Source organism: Engystomops pustulosus, chromosome 4 (assembly GCF_040894005.1).
Source record: "Engystomops pustulosus chromosome 4, aEngPut4.maternal, whole genome shotgun sequence".
In the NCBI taxonomy this organism is placed as follows: Eukaryota; Metazoa; Chordata; class Amphibia; order Anura; family Leptodactylidae; genus Engystomops; species Engystomops pustulosus.
Window position 1 is genome coordinate 197,037,484 of NC_092414.1, and position 22,250 is coordinate 197,059,733.

Here is a 22,250-nt window from a genome sequence, read left to right on the forward strand (position 1 = left end):
TATACAGCAGGTCACAGCACAGGGTATGGAGAAGATCATCTACAGCAGGTCACAGCACAGGGTACGAGGAAGATTATATACAGCAGATCACAGCACAGGGTATGAGGAAGATTATATACAGCAGATCACAGCACAGGGTATGAGGAAGATTATATACAGCAGGTCCCAGCACAGGGTATGAGGAAGATTATATACAGCAGATCACAGCACAGGGTATGAGGGAGATTATATACAGCAGATCACAGCACAGGGTATGAGGAAGATTATATACAGCAGGTCACAGCACAGGGTATGAGGAAGATTATATACAGCAGGTCACAGCACAGGGTATAAGGAAGATTATATACAGCAGATCACAGCACAGGGTATGAGGAAGATCATCTACAGCAGATCACTTCACATTACATGGGGAAGTTGGTCTACAGCAGCTCGAAGCACAGTGTATGGAGAAGTCAGAAAACTCTTCAGATGGAAATGAGCCCAATTATTTAGGTCAAGTAACACATTCCTATAGACAGAATGATTAGTAGAGATTACAGAATCTATTGCATGCCTACTGAACCATAAAGTCACATGCTTTAACCCATACAGTTAACAATTTCAGTGTGGAAAAAAATGCAATTTTATTTACATTTAACAGGTTCCCTAAAGCCTGTGCTAGAGCGAGTTTTTGGAAATTGCCCGGGCAGCTGAGTTTTTGGGTTCTCTACTGCAAGAAGCTGCAGGGGACCCTGGAGAGGAGAGTGAAGCAGATTCTACAGCTTCCATATTCTCAGTTTCTCAAACAAAGAAAGAGATATAGAGGTTGTGGTAGTTCTGCATTATTTACATGTAAAAAATGTAGCACTCGTTCCAGATCACATGTATTGAGGTGTAAGTGCATGTGTGATCGGAGGAGAAACTCCATCCCGTTGTGCCGACAGGAGTGGGTGCAAGATTTAGGATTTAATATTGATGACCTATCCTAAGAAAGGGTGATCAGTCCTAGAAGAGCTTCAGGTCACTTCATATCCAGTAGACCTATTAACCTATGGCTGACCATTGTTTTTATGAAATGGTAGATACTAATGTAGATTGGTGACCAGTAATATAATACACGTCCCATTTAGCTGTACAAATATTAAAGTTCAGCCGACACCTGAAACAACCCCTAATTGAACTATCCCCATCCTGCTAGAATTTTGCAGCTTTCATCATTTAAAGATTAATTTGGAATGGAAAATTGCCATATAGTGTAGTTTAGATAAGCGATTACTACCACCCCACCCAGACCTGCTTTATCTGGGCTATAAAAAGATTAAGTAGCCTTCACTGATACATTGTAGCAAACTAACAGAGATTTATACCACTGTTTTGATGTGTTGAGCTCAGACTGGATGCACAAATCCGTGAGCAGAAGTATCACAGCTCTAACCCATAATCACTATGTTATCCACAAATAAAAAGGTAGCGATCCAGCACTTGAAAAAGATCAGTTTATTCCATTTTGGCTAAAATCACAAAGTGAATGACCCCCCCCCCCTGTGGTCCTACTTATTTTGAGCTTTTACAATTCAGTTCATGGTCTAGGGGGATATAAACAGGAAACACCTTGAAATGAGAATCTCACAGATGTATGTAGTAATCAGATGTTAGTGGGTGCGTATATTCTTCAAAACAGTTTACATCGTACAAGCATAGGGTACAATAAAACATAGTGGGACTCGATTACTAAGGGCTCTGCATGTTCTTTTAGGCATTTAAGATCAGCACATTTGTGTCACGGCCGCACTAGTTATCATAAAACGACACAAATTAGTTGGACCGTGCGCCACATTTAACATGCAAAGTATGACAAAAGTGTCTCACACGACCTAAGTTAAAAGTACACCAAAAAAAAAAAAAAAAAAAAAAGTGGTGCACTTTGACTGGGCAGTGCAGGAGGCACCAGATTCATGCAGAGCGTGCGCCAGAAATCCTGAATCCACAGGACACTGCACATAGTACAGACTGCACTGTTCTTAGTAAATGTGCCCCAAATAAGTCCATTTTACAGGCATCTAGCTGCCACCCTACCCTCGTTACTAGTAACCTGCTACTATTATTACTAAATGGTTAAAAATTGGAGGATATGCAACCAATTTGATTAAAAGAGCTGGGAATAAGAGAAAAAACTGCTATTTAAATAATAACTGTACATTTATGTAGCCTACAGCAGCGATTATAATCAAATCACTGATATTATACAAAAACTATTTACCCTTGCTGACAGCTAATAAGAATGAAAGAAATATTACAGACGGGATGTCAATATCCTGATGAGCGCATGCTATATGGAACATTGTTTTCCCATCCTTGTATCTATCTGTAGAAAATAAATTTGTATGAGATGTGCCTGGGAGTGAAAGGGGTACATGTATCACAGTTTCTCGGCTACCACTTTTTCAGCTTTCCTGAAGTCGGCTACTTAATCATTGCAATGTATCTTGCGTTTTCCCCCTTTGTGATACATGTGATGAACTGTCTGCTTAGTCTCATTTTTGAAGCTCCCAAAAGTAAGTCTGGGTCTAGCCTGCTCCGTTTTGGGACCTATTAGTGAATGAACTTCCGGCCAGGTTTTGTCGGGTTCGTGATCGCGTATACAATAAAACCATGGTCTTATATAAAGTTCTCTGCATCATAAACAGGATTGCAGGGATATCTTGATGCAATTGAGCATTTAGCACAGTATCCGCTGCACCCTCTCTTGTCCAATTCCACAGGGAGAACACAATACTGTCAATGGGAAGGAAATGGGAAGAGAGGGTGCACTGGAAATTAAGATTTCTCTGCTTTCAGGAAGAGATTTTCATAAGAAAGACTTATCTGAGTCTTTGGACAAATTCAGTAGCTGACCTGGTTTTCCCCTTGTGCATAAGTTTATTGAATGAGGAAATGGAGAATAAGTGTCTTATCTCTACTCCGATGCCAAGTCCTTACTTCTCTCAAGTATGCTTTTTTTGGGGGTTAGAATTTGGAGATCACGATTCACATACCAAAACTGCAGATTTGACATATTATGCTTTAGGGATTGACAATTGAACCCAAAGGATCCTACAAATGAATATATTTCTATGGGCTCATACATGGCTGTGGCTTTCAATGCTCCGTATACGAGCCTACAAGTCCTGTTCCTGCTCAGGTTTGCGGCTCGGAGGGTCTTTTTTCTTTACACCGGAGAGTGACAGGACCTCACATGCCGTAACACAAAGACTGCAGATTAAATGGAAAATGCTAATATGGCTAATATGTAGTTTTCTTATCTGAATGGTGATCTCCAAATTCTCCCCCCAAAAAAGCATACATGGGAGTAGACTTCAATACACTTATGCACAAGGGAAAAACCAGGTCAGCTACTGAATTTGTACAAAGACTCAGATAAGGGTGGCCAAGACAGACTTATGAAAGTCAAGTCTTTCTTATGAAAATCTCTTCCTGAAAGCAGAGAAATCTTAATTTCCAGTGCACCCTCTCTTCCCATTTCCTCCCACCAGGCCTTGGTTGACAGCACTGTGTTCTCCCTGTGGAATTGGGCAAGAGAGGGTGCAGCGGATACTGTGCTAAATGCTAATTTGCATCAAGATATTCCTGCAATTATGTTTATGATGCAGAGAACTTTATACAAGACCATGGTGTTATTGTATATGTGATCACCAACCCGACAAGACGTTGCCGGAAGTTCATTCACTTGTTTTGCACTGGAGATTATTACTAGGCCCTTGGCTACAACTTTTGAGGATCTGACTGGTCTTTGTACTGAGATATTTGAGTTATTATGCAGTAATTCAAATCAGGTGCCGAAAATGTATTTATCTGCGTGTGTGTGTGTGTTGTATATATATGTGTACACAAACATTTCTCAAAAGGTGCCTGAGTTTATACTTGTCTTTATCAAGGCAGTTCCGATGGTTGTAAAAGTCAATGAGTGTTATAAAAAGTGACGAGAGCCGAGACAAACAAGAAGAAGGGAGATAAATACCGTAATGGAATAAATGCTGCAGCACATTCCAGAACAACACATAGAGGACTGGTCTCAAGTCTGTCATCTCTCCCCCTAGAGTCTGTGACCTGCCACACACCTTATAGCATTAATATGGATGACAGGCGTCTACAGGCCGCAAAACATTTCGTAAAAAAAAAAAAAAGTACTGGTGAACCTTGTACCCTGTAGGGAGATTATTCCTGCTCTAATCCCTCTGACCTTGTGCTTGATGGCTAAGTGAAAGCACGCTATGTACTTGTAGCCCTGGTCACCAATACAAGGGAGAGATCAATCAATGCTGGGAAGGAAATGCATGTGATCCAGTTTTTTGCATCAGTTATCATGATCCAAATACAGGAGTGCAGATCTTATCTCTATGTCATCTCCAAATCTGGTTTTGATTCATAATAAAATATGCAAAAGAGTGATTGAGAGGTGAACTGGTCCTTAGGTCCCTCTGTATAGAAATCACCACCACCACCCAACTATCTGCGTTCCACTGATTGTGTCGCATTTCGAAGGATCAATGAATCTGAATGAAAACATTTCTATTCGAAGATGCCTTATTATTACAATCGAAGGCCATCTATAATGGTGTTGTGGAAATCTGACTCCTGCACCCTGGCTAGTAAGCTTTTTGAAGGGGTTTGAAGGGTCCTCTTGAATGTTTAACAAGCACAGCAGCACTTTACTTAGTATTATATCTCTGTCCCCAGAAGTAATACCACGTAGTGCCACTGTAAAGCATATGGCACTGTGCCTGGTAAACATAAAGGGGGACACAGCTCCAACGAGACTGAGACAGTGCTCACATGTTACGTTTATGCAGCACTCCATTGCGTTTACACAATGTGAATGTACTGTCAACTAAATGTAAGTGCACCACTTTTTTTGATGCACCTTTAGCATAGGGCGCGAGACACATTTCTGTCGGACTTTGCATGATAAATCTATCACACGGTCCGACTGAGCACCGGAACGCCCCCTGTGTTGCATAAAGCAGCTGCGACACAAAACTGTCACGTGCAATACAAATGTGGCGCGGACAATTCTTAAATACCTGTGCAAGCAGTTTGCACCTTAAAGAACGGGCAAAGTCCAACAGAAAACTGGCATAGGGGCCTCAGTAAATGTACCCCAACGTGTGTACACAGCCTGGAGGTTGTACTAAAATCACATTTACATTGCAGTCAAAAATTGTATATGTGAGGGGTGTTTTTTTGTGATGAAGTTCACTTTTACCTTACCTGAATATCTGTAGGAGGAAATCTAAAAATATATAGAGAAAAATATTATGAAAATAAAAACTGACACTATCAGCTAATCTTATCCTCATCCGTTTTCCAAATAGTTGCTCAAAAAAGCCAAAAGTGAAGCCAATAGGTCACCGGTCCTCTTGCTAAATCCTAGAGTAGGTTTTCCAGTAAACTTTTATCTGATGTGTATTCAGGAAAAGTTTGTATTGTCATTTCCTACCAAACTGATGACATTGATTTAGTCTTGTATGCAGGATCTTACCTCCCCCTCCAGCAGTGACCTGATGCTTCGTGCGTATGTCTCTACGCGGTCGTCTCGCAGTTCTATGGCGTTGGGCTGATTGACGCGCATGCCCACTGGACCGGCAATCTTTTCAATGGTGCTAGTGAGGTCCTTGACTTGATTGAAGGCACGTTTTGGATATATTACTACCCAATACTGCAGGGGAACCTAGGAGAGTAACAGAAAGTCCCTGTCATTATAAACTTCTCTTTATTAATACGACTATTTAATGACAATGGGCACCAGATTAAAAATAGAAAGGATGAGTGTGGCAGACATAACCAGCCAATTTTACTCCGCCTACATAGACAACCTGTCAAATTTGTAATAGTTACAACATAATATAAAAGTACTATACCAGTATCTTTAATACGTGTGTATTATATTTAAACTACCTTTATTCTCTCCAACATCCAAATGACTGAAACAATGGGGCAGATTTAAAATATTAATTTACTAAGAGCTTTAGGTGTAAACTTCTTGCACAGGTATTTAAGAAGTGTCCACGCTACAATTGGTGTCTGGCCTCCATGCAACACAAATCAGGTGGACTGTGCACCAGATTTATCATGCAAAGTCTGTTGCACGCCCTGTGTTAAAGTTGCACCAGAAAATTGTCGGTGAACTCTGTCGAGCCAGTGCAGGGAAGTGACACATTCATGATTTCTGGCGCGCAATCTTCATGAAACTGGCTCACGCTGCACTATACACAGACAAACTGCATTTAGTTTGCACCGCTCTTGGTAAATGTGCCCCAAAAACTTTTGAATAAGAAAAAAAAAAAAAAATTTGATCACATAATGCAACAAAAAATGGTTATCACTTTGCAATATGAGAAAATCTTATAAAATGTTGTATAGCTGTAATCATATTGGCCAAGAAACATATATATGTATATATATATCAGACAGAAACACTTAGGAAATACATAAGTAAACAGAAACTTGCTTTTGCAGTAAAAGATGTTTTTACCATGTGCAATGGGGCAAAGGTAGGGAGTGCAGGTGAGGCAGGTGTGTTGTGTAATGCTGCAGGCAAACCTCACAAAAACCCTTTGTGTCCAGATGATGTCATTCCACAAGTTGTTTATTCTGAATACTAGTGTAGAACTGTACTGTATGGCCATAAGAGGGATATTTAGATAATATAATAGATGCGATGCAATAAGAAAAGTCTTCCAGAGGTGTAAATTGCCTTTAACAAGGCTATTACCGCACCCATTCACCGTGTTTCTCACAGCTACATGGGCAGCTCCTTTTATACCAGCATTTAGGAGGTAGTGGGGCTGTGTATTACAGCAAATCTCCATCTGGTGAGAGTTAGGGCTCATTCACACAAACGCAATGGGGACCAATATTCAGCCGCATAGCTATGGTGCTCTGTCAATGTGCAGGGAGCACAAGTTTTCTCACCGCACCGTGACTGGCAAAATACGGGACGTATCCTATATTTCACCATGTTATGGCTCCAGCCGCTAACTTCTCTATGGAGAACGCTCACTCCTCTGCCTCCTCTCCAGCATGTGGCTGTTTGTTTGCTTGGGTATGAATGTATCCTTGTGTAACAAAACCATCTATGTCACATCAGATTACGTTTCTTTAGCTAAGTATGATCCTTTTCATACTACTTTACTATTGGGTGCAAGAAAAGTCATATCATTTAAAAAAGACAGAAATACACACAGTAGAAATTGAGGGTTCGCGGGTCACTTCTCTGGTCCAATTAAGGTCATCTCCTGGTGGGAACGAGTTATTCCTTAGGTTAATTTTCTCCATTGGTAGAATCCTTCCAGATGTCTGGAAAAGATAGGTGATAACATTGGAAATCTTAACGGTGTAACAACAGTATCCTGCAGCCAGCTAAGCAGCTATCAAGGGCTCCATTTGTGACACAAATACTGTTCTAGAGGAGGTGGACACAGCCACTGCACATATCATGGGAATATGCCTTACCAAAGTGATTGAAATAACCTAAACAATCCCTAAAGTGGCTCTTACAACTAATGGGGATACAAACGTAATGAATGGCAATATTCCTGCAAATAGCATAGAACATACAATTTTCTCATATAAAATGTACCCGTACAGCGGGTGCTATAATACTCACCATATGGATATCAGAGTCTATTTGTAGTCCCCATCTTTGCATCTCTACCTGGGCATCCTCATTGATCTGAATTCTTTTAATTAGCTTTCCGAGGGATATGTGGTGCTGCTTGGGACTAAGATGAATCTGCTGGGTCAAGTCCTAAAAATAGGGGGGGGGGGGGGGGTTAGTAGTAAGTTCATTGTAAGAAATAAGTGGTAAAAGTAAAATTTCCAAATTCTTTACTACTAGTGCATTACATCCAAGAAGGCAACCATGTCCTATACAGCATACATACATGGTAGATTTGGGCACATCACCCAGGAGAGAGAGAGATGTTCTCTGCAGGTTTTATCTACAAGGATGGAAATTAATGCAACTTTGCAGCGGCCAGATGTAACTTTGTTTGGCAAAGACAGGTGTTGGTCCTGGCTGCCAAAAGAAGTAACAACCTATTGCCCCATGTCTCACATGTTGAAATAATATATATCTAATTTTAATCCAAATCAATAACATTTAGATCTATCTGTGATCTCATGAGTGGCCCCATCTTTTCCCTAAGCTTTTACAGATGGGGTGGGTGTAAGTTTATTATCTGAAGCAAAGAACTTCTAAAATGATATCTGCATGGGTGCAATGCGTACCCCTCCATCAAGTCATCAAGGTTTTAGACGTCCCACCTAATTTACCTTCATGGCTCTAAAGTCTTTCTTCATTTTTTCTGGAATGCCGGTCATGTAGGACAATTCTGGAAGAAGGAGCACCATACCTGGCATCTGAATGTCAAAAAAGGAATATTCCGAAAATTCGTTTACAGGAGCGATGATAACTTCTGCCAACAGCACAGACACTGACATCACCTTGCCCTGAGCATCTTTCCTTTCTTTGGGTCTGTGAACTAGTAGCGGCTGATCCACCTCCTTCACCGTGATACCATAATTCTTACTAGAGAGCACAAAATATCAGATGACAAATCACATGGAAGACGACTGCAGGTCCAGAAAGATGATCACATATATATTTGCCTCTATTTTATATTACAATTCTAAATAAAAATAAATGATGTTCTTATCACTACTGTAAAAAAAATGTGGATTGCTGCTCTAAAAAGTGAAGTGATCTAAAATGTGTAGAATTTACTGGGGGAAAAATCCTACAAAATTTGCATATACTCGATTATAAGCCTAGGCCCCTAATTTTACAACCAAAACTGGTAAGCCGAGGGTGGGAAATGCATTGATCACAGCCTCCCAGTATTTAGCCAGCAAGTCCCCTGCAGTATCTAGCCAGCCCCCTGTAGTATCTAGCCAGCCCCATATAGTATATAGCCAGCCAGCCCCCTGTAATATATAGCCAACCAGCCCCATATAGTATATAGCCAGCCAGCCCCATATAGTATATAGCCAGCCAGCCCCATATAGTATATAGCTAGCCAGCCCCCTGTAGTATATAGCCTTCCAGCCCCCTATAGTATATAGCCGGCCCCCAGTTTGCCCAGCAGATAAAAAAATAAACTAACATAATCCCCTTTGCGGCTCCCCCGATGCTCGGCGCGGCTCCTCTTCTTTCTTCTCTCTGCTATAACAGACGGCAGATTCACGTCCACACGCTCTGCCAGCACACACTATGACGTAATCAGCGCCGTGACTGCGCACATCATAGTGTCTAATACATAGTCGAATACAGCAGAGAGAAAAAAGAAGAGGAGTCGCATGAAGACGCGCCGAGCATCGGGGAGCGCTGGAAGGTGAGTATGTATATCTATTTTTTATTGACTCGTGTATAAGCCCTGGTGGGTTTTTTCAGAACACTTTTTGTGCTAAAAAACTCGGCTTATACACAAGTATATACGATGTACAATGATGTTTAGGTATATACAATACTATTCACCCACAAGTAGTCTGATAAATAAAGAGGATGGTGCCACCTTGTGACCAGTGAGAAAAATTACAAGGACACCACAACTAGCATTAGGGAGAGTGCACACCTGTGAATTGTTCTGCAGAGCATTAACCACTGCTACATTAAGAGAAATGGATTTTACCTGCACAGCTATGGTTATGGGCACAGTGACTCCTACCTATAGTAGTCAATGAAACTAATATTAGTGCCATCTGACATGGTGAAGACATCTTTGGGGGTTTTTTTCCACTCGATATCATCTATGCGGTACGTGCGGTTATTGTATCTGGTGATCACAATGCTTCCCACCAGCTGTTTGGTGACTTCATCTTGAAAGTGTTCACGACTTTGCTGGTACAAGACATGCCTAGAACATGATAACACATATACAGTAGTGAACAAGGAGGGACTTGAGGGTGGGGAAGGGGGGGATTTACTAAGCCTTTACCACCAGGTTTTTGGACAACAAGGCCCATTATAATCAGTGTTTCTTCTGCATTTCAGCTGGTTGCGCTCTGCATGCCACGTTGGCTTTGACAGTGCATGGACTCCTGCTCACAACACAGAAAGGAGGACGCATGGAAGCCATATTTTCTACAACTAGCACAAGTCCTCAGTTCCTTGTATGGGCTCAGGTATACACCTGATTTCACGCAGTGGCCAATGGCCATCAGCGCATGAGCGGAGCGCACCCTTGAATGACACACGGGATGCAAACAACATTCAATACCTGCAATACCTACCGTATACCTGCAAGTGTCATGAAGTATGCTGGTGGAAGGGGCAATGAAGGCCGATGTTTAAAAAAAGCAGTCTAAGGGTGCACTCACACAGCGCGTTCTTGCCCCGTTTAACCCCTTAAGGACGCAGGGTTTTTTCGCTCATTTCTCGCTCTCCACCTTCAAAAATCCATAACTTTTTCATTTTTACCTGTACAGACCTGTGTGAGGGCTTATTTTGTCCGTAACAAATTTTACTTTCCCGTAATGTTATTTATTTTAACATGCCGTGTACTGCGAAGCTGAAAAAAAATTCCAAATTTTTATGACTTTGATTGTGCACTCAAAATAACACCTCAGCTTTATTCTTTGGTTTGGTGCGATCGCGGTGATACCAAATTTATATAGGTTTCATTGTGTTTTAATACATTTTCAAAAATTAAACGAATGTGTACAAAAAAAGAAAAAAAAATTTTTGCCATTTACTGAAGCTAATAACTTTTTCATACTTTGGTGCACGGAGCTGTGTGAGGTGTCATTTTTTGCGAAATGAGCCGACGTTTGCATTGCTACCATTTTGAAGTCTGTGCGATATTTTGATAATTTTTTATGTGATGTAAAATTTCGGACATTTGGGCGCCATTTCCCGTCTCGGAGGTCACCCCCGGCCGTAACCGTTTTTATATTTTGATAAATCGGCCATTTTGGGACGCGATGATACCTAATGTGTCTGTGATTTTTACTGTTCATTATGTTTTATATCCGTTCTAGTGAAAGGAGGGTGATTAGAATTTTTAATATTTTATAAATTTTTTTTATTTTTTAAACTTTTTTTTTTCACTAATTCTTAGACCATCTAGGGTACATTAACCCTAGATGGTCAGATCGCTCCTACCATATACTGCAATACTTCTGTATTGCAAAATATGGCATTTTTGCAGCTCATTCATTACAATGAGCCACTGACTCATTGTAACGAATCTGCAGAAGCCAGATAGCCTCGTGTTAAACGAAGACCCGAGGCTACCATGGCAACCGATCGCGGCCCCCCGATGACGTTCGGGGGCGCGGCAATCGGAATAAAGATGGTGGCGACTTTGCCGGCTGCAATTAAAGGGTTAATGGCCGCGATCGGTGCAAGCACCGACTGCGGTTATTAGCGGTGGGGGTTTGCTGCAATATGCAACAACCCCCATCATTGTATGAAGAGGACTCAGCCCGTGAGCCCTCTTCATATGTTCCCTGTACCTCTGCGGCGTAGAGCTACGGCGCAGAGCGTTAAGGAGTTAAAAACACATGCGGTTTTTAATGTTTACAATGCGTTTTTGCATTTACCAGTATTTTGTATTTTTGAAACCATTCAAATGCATGGTAAACCATCTGTTTATCTTCATTTCTAGAAGTGTAGGCAGCTGTGAAACGGATTAAAACCAGCCAAACGCATGGTAAACATACAAAAACACATACATTTAAAAACGGAACATTAATGTACCATGTGACAGCACCCGTTTGAAAACATTGGGCATTTTGGAAAGAATGGAGACATGAACTTAGAAATAAATTGAAGAGAACTTACATGATGTCCAGCACAGAATCATTGCGGATAACCTTATGGGTGACGTCAGCTAGAAGAAACAAACCTCCGTCTGTTCTGCGTATACTGGCTGCAAATCCTGGCCATACCTGTAATCTACAACACACATCACATTAGCAATGTAGTAGAAATTTTCAAGTACATTTTATAGAACAGTTGGACACTATGAATCTACATGATCTATCTGTGACAAATCCCATCGTAAGGATTTAGCAACTAATTGTGCTTCATGGGGAATAATTCCATCAGCCAGCAATGAGGTGAGACTTCATATAACGCAATGGTTTACCTGTACTGGTGCAGCACCGTGGCACACGTCGGGTCATAGTAATTTCTGCCAACCAGTTTCATATCTAGAATTTTCATTACTCTGGAACAGAATTCACATTTATCCAAATAAAAAGTGTCAAAAAATTTGGCAGATTATCTAACATGTTTCAGCAAATAAAACAAGTTTCCAACCTTCTGATGACAACATTATAGAATGGAATGCACAGGTCTGAACTGGGGTCTAGGATCTTAGTCATTTGTATAGTAAGTTTTATCTTCTGTGCATCTGTTCTGCGTTCACTTTCAAGTTCCACAATCTGCAAAACACAAAAAGTAAAAAAGGTAAAAACTCAATTGTCCAATCATCCAGTCATTACTTCACAAAACATCCTAGTTCTAGTCAATAGTAGATGAGCAATTGGTTTTGTAAGTAGCATAAATGAGCATATGCTTTTGGTACCTGCTCAAGCTTGACAGGAAGATAGAGGATGGACCCATCAAACGCTGTAACTTTCCCGGTTGCAGAACGATGGTCTTTTAACATGCCAAAGCGCATATTACGACACTCCACATTGGGTCTATGCAAAAGGAGAGAGAAATATCTATAATATCTATCAATAACTCAGAAGAGACCATCCAGCGCATCAGGTTCTTCTAAATGTCAAATGCTATATAGCCCCTGTGTGCTCCCCTCTTGTTGCCATTAATTGCCTCACAATTGACTGCAATCAAGCCTAATAATAGTTGCAACTTCTGAAAGTTCAAGTTGTCAGTAGATAAAATGTTCAAAAACTTTTGTTTGAGGACTTACGTAAATGTGACATGGTACTGATACACAGCTTCATTCTTGCAGAGAATCTTAATTAGGTTAAGGCCTAGTGGGGTGGAAGTCCCTTTGGACCCCTGTTTGACCAGAGGCTCTCTGTAAAAAAAAAAAAAAAAAAAAAGAGATAAATGAGGGAATCCCCTGCAGAGGAAGAGGGGGACACAGAACAAGATGGAAAATAGCATATAATACAGAGAGAAACAATGATAAAGCAATGCTGTAAGGTAACATGTACAAACAGATGTTCTATGTGCCATAAAATAAGAAGTGCAAGTAAACAGAAAGTGTCAATAGGGAACAAATGCCTCCAATAACAATTCTCATTATCTGCTAATTCAGCACAATCTGCTATAACAATGCAATCCATTTTAACAATTAAATAAAACCACAATTCTAATTCTTCTTCCACCTTTTTTCTTCTTTCTTGACAGCAGTTTCAGCAGGGGGGCTTCCTCTGCCAGGAGGTGCAGCGCTTGGGACTGGAGCCATTTCTTGTTTTCCTACACCCCTACCAATGGGGCTTGGCATTGACCGTCCTGCAGCAAGAGTGCTGGATGGAGACCTGGGACAAATATGCATCAGGAGACAAACAACAAAAAATTATTTACTGAGCTAAATAATAAATCTTTTTCTATTTCTTTTCTATTTTAATAGAAATGTCATAGAAATGTATAAAAATGTCCTGGGTTTTTTGGATTCTCAATAAACATTTTTAATAGGAGGAGTGTGGCCTAAATGAACCAGACTGCAAAAATAGTCCTTGATACCCAAAATCAATGGGTACTACACTGAGCCACATATGCCACCATTTCAGAGACTACAATAGACTGTGTTTGAGTGTTACAGGCCTTTCTCCTTTCTCCAGAGAATAAAAGTACAGTTACAATACATAAGTATCTTACATGAGCCAATAAAGTCGAGGCATTTGTACTATATTTTCCATAGCAGATGTACAATATACAACTGAGACATAGTCATATAGATAAGTCATATTATAGTATAAAGCAAACTAAGAACACTTAAATGGCTTTTCCCACGAAGAAAATTTAGGCTCTATCCACAGGATAGGGCTCAACTTGCTGATCAGTGGGGGTCTCAGTACTAAGACCCCCACAGATCACAAAAACGAGGGGTCCGATGGGATCGCACGTTTCTCCGATGGACCCATTGTCGCTCCGTCAGACTAATGGAGCAGATGGCCACGCATGACCGTTCTGCTCCATTAATCTCTATGGAGCTGAACGTGGGGGGTCCATACTATTTACCAGAAATGCCATTTCAGCCCATCACACAGTGGTTATACATCAACTGGCAGATTGTGCCTCTACTACAACACAATTAATAATTATCTTTCACAATGCAATACCTTCTTTCCTCAGATTTTACTGAAGTTTCAGAAGGTAAGCCTCCAACTTTAGGAAAAGTGGTGCTAGGCATTGTAGACATCTGTTGCCTTCCTAGACCCCTACCAGGAAAGACTGGCATGGGTTGTTCTCCAACTGCAGGACTCATTGGGAACCTTGGAAAAGAGAGAGAAGATGTAACATATTATACTTCCCTGTCCTGAGACACTAATTTACACATAAGAAATGGTAACTACAAAGTCAAAGTAAAATTTGTAAAGTGATTACAGAGTTAGGGTACATTCACATGGCCCACTGGGCGGGCATACCACCGTGCTCTGGAGAGGAGGTGACCCCTCCATAGGATTCAGCGGCGCATGGCCGCACACTCAGGAAAAGATAGAGCATGCTCTATCTTTTCCCGGTGTATGGCGCGGAACACCATTGCCGTCTATGGCTGTCAAATTAGCGTCCACATATACATCCCCCCCAGACACCCGTGTAAATGCACCCTTACAGTCATTACAGAAGAGAAGGCATTGCAGTTGGGGTCATCTCCATGGGCTCAAATGGAGTACAGAGTTGCACCTATCAGCTTCATAGATTCAAATAATTATGCAGATGTTGTGCATTTTTACCAATGCAAGTTTCCCAGGAATCTAGAAAACGCATTTCAATGACAAACACCACTTTCAGATTTCACTGTGGATCCGCAGATAATCCACAGCAAAATTAACATTGAGTCACATGGGGATTTTTCTTCTTGTTAAATAAAAAAAAATGGCTCCAAATCAGGGGTCACTCTGCACCCCTTAAAAAAAGGCTTAAAAAAATCCACATTGAGGGTCAAATGTCAGATCAGGAAAATTACATGCACTTGCTGCTTACTTCCTCCTGATGCTTATTCAACCTGTGCTGGTCTAACCATAAAAATCTATTGTGGGTTTTCCATCCTATGACATTTGACCCTTACAAGAAATAACAAGATGTCTTTCAGCAGTGTAAAGTATATGTGCTCACTCACCTTGATCTTCCGAGTGGTGCAGGTGCATCCCCACTACCTAAAAGCGATGGCTCCGGGCTTTTTACTGTTGGGTGCCTAGAGAGACCAGGTTGGGGAGTAAAGCCTTCACCTGGGCCAAAAGCACCGAGCATCCCCCTCCCTGGCGGGGAAAAATAATATGTTAAAGAGGACTTGTCAGGGCGATTTAAGATACTAAACCACCAATTGGTCCTTATTGATGGTGGGTTAGTGTCACAAATGGTCCTTTAGCTTTTCACTCTGTGTCCGCTGGGAGAAAAAAAAAAAATTGTATACTTACCTTGGTGTGGAACTTCTAGTGCCTGCACAGCTACAGAAGAATTTGACATACTAAACCCTGGCCTTACTGCGCATGTGCCATGGGTATGCCGCTTTCACAATGAAGCCAGGGTGTAGTGCTCTGGCTTCACAGGCGTTGGCAGCACCAGAGATGGGTCCCATGTGCCTCATCTGACCCATTCTCTATGTAAGAATAAAGGTTTGTTTTTATTTTATAGTCGCTGCAACCTCTAACGAGTCCATAAGGACCTGTGGGTGGTTTAGTGTCCCAAATCGCCCTGACAGGTCCTTTTTAAACAACTATAGATATTTAGCATTAGCAATGACATCTGGTGACAGGTGCTGCTCAGATGTAGACATTGCAGTATATGGCAGTCGCATCCCTTATATACAGCACGTACCCAAAACTGGTCCAGCTCGACCCAGACCTGACTGTGTTTCAAAGCCCAAACCACGGAACATGGAAGTCAGCACATTTCTGGGATCCTGTGGCTCCTACAGAAACAATTTTTAAAACTTATTCAAATTAACATCATACAAAATACTTGTTATATAACTTATCTAATATGCAGATGAGCAGCAGTGGATTTCTTTGATGGTTGCTTTGTATATAAATATTCTGAATTGATGACTACAGAAGTGGAGCCCCGAAATCATCTCATTCATTCTCTCCCAAGGCCGCCAGTAAGGTACAGAATAATGTTCTCTTACAGCCCATTCATCCCGGTTTTCTGGTTCTCTCCATTAATGTTTGGTTTATACATTACGCTGCAGGTTTACATAGGGAAATTCTCCTGATATATATAGGCAGCGAAATCTCTGCTGTATGACAGGGATAAACTTGTTTGATAGAAGTAAACAATCTCAGTGCTTGATGTTAGTTATGTCTAAGATCTAGATCTATGTCTAGATCTCTAAATGCATTCACAGCTCACTAATTCTCTGAGAAATGAAAGTTTACTTGATTTGCAAATTAATTAAAAAAAGAGAGAAAACACTGGGGCACATTTACTTCGAAAGACGAGAACATCACTAAAAGTGCACTGTCCGTGTATAATGCTGGGTGAGACACATTCACTAAGAAAGTGCGCTAGAAATCATGAATCTGACGCTTCCCTGCACTGGCCGGACAGAGTTCACCAACTTTTTTGTGGTGCACCTTTAACATGGGGCGTGCACAACAATTTACCCCCTAATTTGTGCCACAATAGTGGCACAGACACTTCTAAAATACCGGTTTCCCCTACAAGAATGTGCAAAGTCTGACAAAACTGCAGCGCAAAGCCATTAGTAAATGCGCCTCAAGGAGTCCTTCAGTTGTCACTTTACCTTAACCACTGGATCTAAACTGGCAGCGACCTCCAATCCACGACCTCTTGAGAGACAAGCCGCCCTCCCAGCCGCTGCTTCTTTGGATTCAGGTGATGGTAACTTAACTCCAAAGGGTGATGGAACACGGGCGCCCCCGAAAGGGTGTCTGGTAGGATCCATTCTGTAAAACATTTCCGTTAATAAAATTGCCAACAATGCACAATACCATTGATGGAATTCTCTCTCCATGAGCATGGAGCCTTATCTGCAGGCAGCATGTTATAGAGCAGGAGCAGCTGAGCAGATTATACGTAGTGTCCTATCTGCAGGTAGCATGTTATAGAGCAGGAGGAGCTGAGCAGATTGTACATAGTGTCCTATCTGCAGGTAGCATGTTATAGAGCAGGAGGAGCTGAGCAGATTGTAAATAGTGTCCTATATGCAGGCAGCATGTTATGGAGCAGGAGGAGCTGAGCAGATTATACACAGTGTCCTATATGCAGGCAGCATGTTATAGAGCAGGAGGAGCTGAGCAGATTGTAAATAGTGTCCTATATGCAGGCAGCATGTTATGGAGCAGGAGGAGCTGAGCAGATTATACACAGTGTCCTATATGCAGGCAGCATGTTATAGAGCAGGAGGAGCTGAGCAGATTATACACAGTGTCCTATCTGCAGGCAGCATGTTATAGAGCAGGAGGAGCTGAGCAGATTGTACATAGTGTCCTATCTGCAGAAAGCATGTTATAGAGCAGGAGGAGCTGAGCAGATTGTACATAGTGTCCTATCTGCAGGTATCATGTTATAGAGCAGGAGGAAGTAAGCAGATTGTACATAGTGTCCTATCTGCAGAAAGCATGTTATAGAACAGGGGGAGCTGAGCACATTGTACATAGGGTCCTATATGTAGAAAGCGTGTTGTATAGCAAGAGGAGCCGAGTATAATACACACAGTGTCCTATCTGCAGGCACCACGTTATAGAGCAGAAGGAGCTGAGTAGGTTGTACATAGTGTCCTATCTGCAGGTAACATGTTATAGAGAAGGAGGAGCTGAGTAGGTTGTACACAGTGTCCTATCTGCAGGTAACATGTTATAGAGAAGGAGGAGCTGAGTAGGTTGTACATAGTGTCCTATCTGCAGGCAGCATGTTATAGAGAAGGAGGAGCTGAGTAGGTTGTACATAGTGTTTATATGCAGGCAGCATGTTATAGAGCAGGGGGAGCTGAGCAGATTGTACATATTGTCCTATCTGCAGGTAACATGTTATAGAGAAGAAGGAGCTGAGCAGGTTGAACATAGTGTACGGTCAAATTCAGGGTGTAAGCAGTAGAAATGCAGTACATATAAAATATTTACAGAAGTCTATATCACAATGAACTTTTTTTTTTTGTTAAAGTTTACATGAACATATTTTTAAAATCCATTTTAAAATGTAACAAAAAGGTTTATGTAACCCGGAATGGTACCATAAAAAATGGCAGATCACAACAAAAAGAGTCCTGTAACAACCTGTAAACAAAAAAAATATGAAAAGAAAAAAAAAAAGACTTGGTTGGTATAAAATGTATCAGTATTAATGTATACAGTGTGTGGAGTGGTGAATTGCTGTATATTTATTGTTTACTGATAAAATTTAAGAAAAAAAAATGCCAGGATCGGGATGAAGAGGAAGACCAGCGAGTATGTGTAGGTTTATTTTTACTTTTTGGGAGTGGTAGATTTCCTTTAACCCGTTCACGACCCGTGACGTAATAGCACGTCACGGGTCGGCCGCGGGTACATGGAGAGGGCTCACGCGCTGCATATTGCAGCAAAGGCTTACCGGTAACACCCGCGATCGGTGCTAGCACCGATCGCGGGTGTTTTCACCTCGATCGCCACCGGCAACGCTGCTGGCGGCTTCAAAAGGATGGCCGCTCCCCGTGACGTCATCGGGGAGCGGCGATCCGTCGCCATGGTAACCTCGGGTCTCACGAAGACCCGAGGCTACTTCGGGTTAACCCATGCATTACAATGTGCTATCAGCACATTGTAATGTATGAGTAGTAAAATCCCCATATACTACCATACTGTAGTATGACATTATATGATAGGATCGTGCAGACACCCTAGGGTTAAAGTACCCTAGGGAGTCTGAAAAGTACTAAAAATAAAAAGGAAAAAAAGTTAAAAAAAAAAATTATAATAAAAAACCCTAAAAACTCAAATCACCCCCCTTTCCCTAGAACTGATCTAAATATAAATAAACAGTAAAAATCATAAACACATTAGGTATCGCTGCGTCCGAAAATGCCCGATCTATCAAAATATGATAACGGTTTTTCACTGCGTTTAACCCCGTAACGGAAAATCGCGCCCAAAGTCGAAAATGGCACTTTTTTTGTCATTTTAAAAAATTTAAAAATTCTATAAAAAGTGATCACAAGGTCGAACAGTCCTAAAATTGATAACATTGTAAACGTCATCAAAATCCGCAAAAAAACAACGCCACCCACAGCTCAGTACACCAAAGTATAAAAAAGTTATTAGCGCCAGAAGATGGCAAAATCCCCCAAAAAATTTTTGTACAGGAGGTTTTAATTTTTTTAAATGTATGAAAACATTATAAAACCTATACAAATTTGGTATCCCCGTAATCGCACAGACCCAAAGAATAAAGTAGACATGTCATTTGGGGCGCACAGTGAAATCCGTAAGATCCAAGCCCACAAGAAGACGGCACAAATATGTTTTTTTACCAATTTCACTGCATTTGGAATTTTTTTCCCGCTTCCTAGTACACGGCATGGAATATTCAATACCATCTCTATGAAGTGCAATTTGTTACGCAGAAAATAAGCCGTCACACAGCTGTGTACATGGAAAAATAAAAAAGTTATGGATTTTTGATCATGGGGAGTAAAAAATGAAAATAAAAAAACAAAAAAGGGCCAGGTCCTGAAAGGGTTAAAGAGGAGGGCTGCTTGGACATTAAATGAATGCGGAAGCTTATACTCAAGTATATATGGTATATAACATTTTTCCTCTCAGTGAATAGGCCGAAGACAAGAGAACATTATAGGTGTGTGGGAGGCTATAGAAAAGAGGGTATTATAAGGTCCCTTTTTCTGTAGCTCCTTTCCTATATGGACAGATAACAAAAAAGGGGGCTACTGAAAAAGGAGCACTATCAGGAGGGGGCTACAGAAAAAAGGACACTATAAAGTCATGCTACAGAAAAGAGGCCATTTTAGAAATGGAAAATGGGACATTTTATGGGTTGTGGATAGGGGCACGCAATTTTCTTTTTCCAAGGACCATGCTAAAGGAGTTATGCACCCCAGTACCTGGAAAAAGAAAATTGGGTGCAGCCAGTCGGTGGATACAGAAAGGTTGGGGAACACTGTTGTATAGCCTGTATAGTCTGAGCATGTTTACCGCAGATGTACAATGTTACCCCACAGGGGCCTGACTGCAGTGTGGGGGCAGCTGGATTACTTGGTAGCGGAGTGGCTGTAGACCAAGCAAGGATAGGTCACAGGTGGCTTAGTCCACAGCCACAGGCCTCGATCAGGCCCATCAGGGAGAAGGCCACGGTATAGATAAGGGATCCCCGTGGAGCACTCCTGATTTGTGTGGTAATAGATCTGCAGGCAGGTGGTGAAACGGAGGCCCGTGAAGTTAGCAGCAGCCAGGGATCACACTGGAGATAATGGGAATCTTAAAAAATAACTCACAGTTTCTTTAATGGCACGCAGTCCAGAACATCAGCAGGTAACAGGCTGTAAACGGTCCTTCCTGCAGGCACACACAAGGCAGTGGATTAGTTGGCTGTGGTGATAATTCTGTTGTTGAATTTAGTAGCACATCAACCCTGATCAAGTGTTCAGAACGCTGGCTTGTAGGAGCAATATTGGCTCTGCTGATTGGCTGCAAAATGGCAAAGTGATGTCTCTCTTCGAAAGATCAGAAAAACTGACTTTGGCTACATTCACACACATGTGTGGGGGACGTATATATAGCCGATATACGTCCCCCGTACACTTTTATGGGCTCACGGCATCGTACGGAAGCACATGTGCGTCACCGTAGCGCTCCTTAGCCTGTAGAAAGGTAGGACATGTCCTATCTTTTCCCGTGATACGGCGCCGTGCGCTGTATCTTCCTATGGAGAGGGGCGGGGGTGAGCTGCGCTCATCCCCTGCCCCTCTCCGCAGCGCCGATGTGTGCCCGCCGTACTACACTACGGTGGGCATACATCGTGTGAATGTAGCCTTTCTCCAGAAAGGAGCTCAAAGAAAGACAAAAGACCCAGGGCCTTGGCATGAGCTCCTAATTACAGACTTTTCCAGAGCCCACTGCAAGGCAAATGCTGAGCTACCAACCAATCACAGCCTGGGATTCTGCAGCGAAAGATAATAAATGTTTCAACATAACATAAACATTGTATCTTAACCATTCAGTTGTAGGCATCATGTACATAAAGTGTTAATACTACATTTGGGCAGTAGGTGGCAGCAAAGGATAGCTAATGGATAGATGTCAAACATAAGAAAAGTCCTGCCATAGGCCTCATGCACAGGAACGTGAGGGGACCAAAATCGGTCCCATGACGCCTGGTCATGGTGTGGTGAGCACACTTTGTCTGAGCGCACCTCTCCCCACTTCTGTCTCTTCCCCGGATCCACGCGTCATGCGGCAGTCACCACCCCTAATCCCGCCCCCTCATGAATACACTGGACGACTAGAGCGCCAGGGACGAGGGGTCGCGGCAGAGCGCCAGGGACGAGGGGTCCCGGCAGAGCGCCAGGGACGAGGGGTCCCGGCAGAGCGCCAGGGACGAGGGGTCACGGCAGAGCGCCAGGGACGGGGGACGCGGCGTCACGGCAGAGCGCCAGGGACGGGGGTCGCGGCGTCACGGAAGAGCGCCAGGGACGGGGGACGAGGCGTCACGGCAGAGCGCCAGGGACGGGGCGTCACGGCAGAGCGCCAGAGACGGGGGACGCGGCGTCACGGCAGAGCGCCAGAGACGGGGGACGCGGCGTCGCGGCAGAGACGGGGGACGCGGCAGAGCACCGGAGACGGGGGACGCGGCAGAGCACCGGAGACGGGGGACGCGGCAGAGCACCGGAGACGGGGGACGCGGCAGAGCACCGGAGACGGGGGACGCGGCAGAGCACCGGAGACGGGGGACGCGGCAGAGCACCGGAGACGGGGGACGCGGCAGAGCACCGGAGACGGGGGACGCGGCAGAGCACCGGAGACGGGGGACGCGGCAGAGCACCGGAGACGGGGGACGCGGCAGAGCACCAGGACGGGGAAGCGGCGTCACGGCAGAGCGCCAGCGACGGGGGACGCGG

At 42.7% G+C, this 22,250-nt stretch overlaps 1 protein-coding gene across 2 annotated transcripts in view; it reads right to left on the reverse strand.

Moving 5' to 3' along the window:
• PIWIL2 (piwi like RNA-mediated gene silencing 2) overlaps positions 1 to 22,250 on the reverse strand; it is a 36,696-nt gene that overhangs the window by 13,426 nt on the left and 1,020 nt on the right. For both annotated transcript variants that reach the window (XM_072149347.1, XM_072149348.1), the window contains exons 2-18: positions 20,628 to 20,688; positions 16,929 to 17,091; positions 16,001 to 16,094; positions 15,303 to 15,441; positions 14,302 to 14,454; positions 13,345 to 13,497; positions 12,921 to 13,031; positions 12,570 to 12,687; positions 12,302 to 12,426; positions 12,129 to 12,209; positions 11,822 to 11,935; positions 9,705 to 9,893; positions 8,485 to 8,569; positions 8,314 to 8,400; positions 7,646 to 7,786; positions 7,222 to 7,335; positions 5,519 to 5,707 (exon numbers count right to left, since the gene is read on the reverse strand). In XM_072149347.1, the coding sequence (XP_072005448.1) occupies positions 5,519 to 5,707; positions 7,222 to 7,335; positions 7,646 to 7,786; positions 8,314 to 8,400; positions 8,485 to 8,569; positions 9,705 to 9,893; positions 11,822 to 11,935; positions 12,129 to 12,209; positions 12,302 to 12,426; positions 12,570 to 12,687; positions 12,921 to 13,031; positions 13,345 to 13,497; positions 14,302 to 14,454; positions 15,303 to 15,441; positions 16,001 to 16,094; positions 16,929 to 17,090 (2,055 nt within the window). In that variant the 5' untranslated portion in view covers position 17,091; positions 20,628 to 20,688. The remainder of the gene's footprint in view (positions 1 to 5,518; positions 5,708 to 7,221; positions 7,336 to 7,645; positions 7,787 to 8,313; positions 8,401 to 8,484; positions 8,570 to 9,704; positions 9,894 to 11,821; positions 11,936 to 12,128; positions 12,210 to 12,301; positions 12,427 to 12,569; positions 12,688 to 12,920; positions 13,032 to 13,344; positions 13,498 to 14,301; positions 14,455 to 15,302; positions 15,442 to 16,000; positions 16,095 to 16,928; positions 17,092 to 20,627; positions 20,689 to 22,250) is intronic.